The sequence below is a fragment of the Choristoneura fumiferana genome, chromosome 4 (genome assembly GCF_025370935.1).
Source record: "Choristoneura fumiferana chromosome 4, NRCan_CFum_1, whole genome shotgun sequence".
NCBI classification, from domain to species: Eukaryota; Metazoa; Arthropoda; class Insecta; order Lepidoptera; family Tortricidae; genus Choristoneura; species Choristoneura fumiferana.
Genome location: NC_133475.1, coordinates 21606973 through 21609844, shown reverse-complemented (window position 1 = coordinate 21609844; position 2872 = coordinate 21606973). Strand labels below are relative to the sequence as shown.

The 2872-nt window shown below is 41.2% G+C and overlaps 1 protein-coding gene across 1 annotated transcript; it reads right to left on the bottom strand.

Moving 5' to 3' along the window:
* Nucleotides 1–680: 680 nt before the first annotated feature.
* Nucleotides 681–1649, bottom strand: LOC141427117 (uncharacterized). Its single transcript, XM_074086357.1, has 2 exons — nucleotides 1565–1649; nucleotides 681–1357 (listed from the first exon to the last, which is right to left on the bottom strand). Exons 1-2 carry the CDS (start codon nucleotides 1574–1576, stop codon nucleotides 764–766), a joined length of 606 nt encoding a protein of 201 aa, XP_073942458.1. The 5' UTR covers nucleotides 1577–1649; the 3' UTR covers nucleotides 681–763.
* Between the last annotated feature and the right edge of the window lie 1223 nt (nucleotides 1650–2872).

Here is a 2872-nt window from a genome sequence, read left to right as displayed (position 1 = left end):
GTTGTATGAACAAACATCACAATAAAATTATAAACAATTCAGAAGCCACCGCGTACCATGTTTACACACGCATTACCTACTTTTTAATCTTGATACATTGTGTTTTTTTGCAATATTTACCGGAACACGACATATTTTAAGTGACAAAAATACCGATAATGTCTGAATTTAAAATTTAATTTAAAATTCACTGGGCTTGTTAAACAACAGACCTGAGGAAGATATGGGCTACTCGACAAAGAACAGACTCTTCATCTTCATGTCCCTTTAAATTTAATATCTCATTACCATGGAAACAGAACATCATCCATTTTCCTCGTAAACGCTAAACTGAGTAAAACATTAGGTGTAAAACTTCGTAACAACTTATTACTAAAGATTGTAAAGTGTGAAAGTTACGAAGGAGACATTTAGTCGTAAAGTGACAAGGAATGGAGTCGTAACCGGTAAGGGACTTGCAGTGACCAAATTGGCTATGTACTTTTGAAAAGAAAAGTCAATTGAGTTATCCAACATAGTTAATTGATTAGAACTTTATAATTCGCTATAGGTTTTAATTAGGGTCAGTATAGACGGACTGCATTCCAGCTGCAACGTAACTGCAACTACCTTATTTTGTAAATTTGTGCAAATTACTTCATTTAAGGGTTATTTTTACTTGCGAAAAATTAAACAAAAAGTAGTAAAAAATCATATATTTAAATATATTTTGGTCACTATTAAAGTTTACTTCGGCAGGATACTAATTGTTTTTCTAAGATATTCACCATCCAGCGACGGCAGCACTGCCGTAAGCACCACGGCCGTAAGCGCCGCTAGCGTAGGCACCGCGACTGTAGGCACCAGCAGCGTAGCCACCGTAACCAGCACCGTAGGAAGGAGGGTGGTTAATGCGGTATTGGTACGAAGATACAGAAGATCCGGCGTGACCGTTGCCCAGACCAGCGCCGTAGCCAGCGTAACCAAGTCCACCATAGCCAGCGTTGCTGAGACCAGCACCGTAGCCAGCGTAACCAACTCCAGCATTGTAGCCAGTACCACCCAGTCCAGCACCGAAGCCAGCGTAGCCGAGTCCACCGTAGCCGGCATTGCCCAGTCCAGCGCCGTAGCCAGCGTAGCCAAGTCCACCATAACCAGCGCCGCCTATTCCGTTGTAGCCACTACCGTAGCCGAGTCCAGCTCCGTAGCCAGCGTGGCCAAGTCCACCGTAACCAAGACCTGAGCCGTAGCCACCGTATCCAAGTCCTGAGCCATATGCACCATGTCCGAGGGCTGTCCCGTGGCTGGCTGCACCAAGACCGGTGTTAAGGCCACCGGCACAGGCGATACCAAATAGGCAGGCAGCAATGAGAGCAATCTAGAAGATAACAGATAGTATACAATATTGTTAATCAAATGTAATATAATATTGTATAAAAAACTTATAGTTCTTGAATACCAGGGTTGATGGATATAGCGAAAACGAAATGAAAAGTGGTTTCCATATTATAGTCAGTTAATGTTAGGCTTTGCTAAACTTTCAGACGAGAAAATTTATCTTAAAAGAAAATATGTAACAATTTACCTTAGTGAACATTTTGTTGTTGTTGCTTCAAATGTGATGATTTGAATGATTTCAAGCTATTCTTCACCGGCTTTTATATTCAAAAAGTAGGATACTAAACATTTTTTTCCAAGGCTCGTTTCAAGCAACGAACCGTAGCAATATTAGTTTTTTGCAGCTCGCTAAGTTTAAAATTATTAGACTCTGTCGAATAATATAATTACATTATCTCATTAAGAGTTGTTTCGTAAAATGTGTACGTGATAAAATCTCAAACAGGTTCACCCTTGAATTTTTTACTAATTAAGTTTTGTAGTTCTCTCAAGTTAATGATCTGTGAAAGATTAATGGTTTTGTGGCAATGTTTACATCACACTTAAACAACATTAGCTGTGGTATAAATTCTTGAGCAGATCTTGCGTATTACTTAAAATATTTTTTCCCTCATTCAGACTGGACGTGGCCTTAAGAAAAGATAGGAAGATCATAGTTTACATTTCTTCCCGTTTAAGTGCTTTTTGTGTAAAAGAAAACATTCCAAAACCCTACAAAAGCCTTTCATTAGTCACTTGAAAAAACCGATGCATAAATCACAATATACCCCATGGCATCAGTCCGAATACGTATCAATGTGCCATCCAGTGCACTCCGCCGTCTCTCAGGTCGTAACGTTACAATTTTACGAGCGGTTTTATTACTAGACGCTTTCGTGCGCGATTACCCTCCAGAGTGAGTTTCGCTGTTAGATGCCCTGTAACACGAACCGTTACCCCATAATATACTCTACCACATTGCTGGCAGCCCGCAGTATTGCTGCCCGTATACTTAGCCAGTACATCAAGACACTCGTCGGAACGGTAATGTATATTCAAATAAATGGACTGTCGGTTGTTATTCCGCACCGTCAGCAATTAGAGTTTTAACGCGTGTTTTATTATCACGGGCGTCTAATGTACTATGTACATTAATTTATCACCCTATGTTTACGAATGCCTTGACAATTTCAATGATGTACACGAATCGGCGTCCAGTGTAGCGAGGCCCGTCTGCCGTTCTAGTGCCTTTGGCGTTGTGCGTTTTGTAAGGTAGATGTGTTTGATTGGGAGGGTCTGGGTGTGTTGGTTGTTGTGTACAATCGTATGGACAGACAAGCGATGGACATATCAAAGGCTGGGCAACTGGAAATGCAGTAGTTTCGATTGAATCGGGAGACGTCTGCGGCTGTCTGTGAGGCAGGGTTGATTGGTACGTGTCTGCAGATCTGATACGTTGCACTGTTTGTCTGTGGCTGAACGTTTTGCGACTCTCGAAATTGAGTCGAGAGCTTTA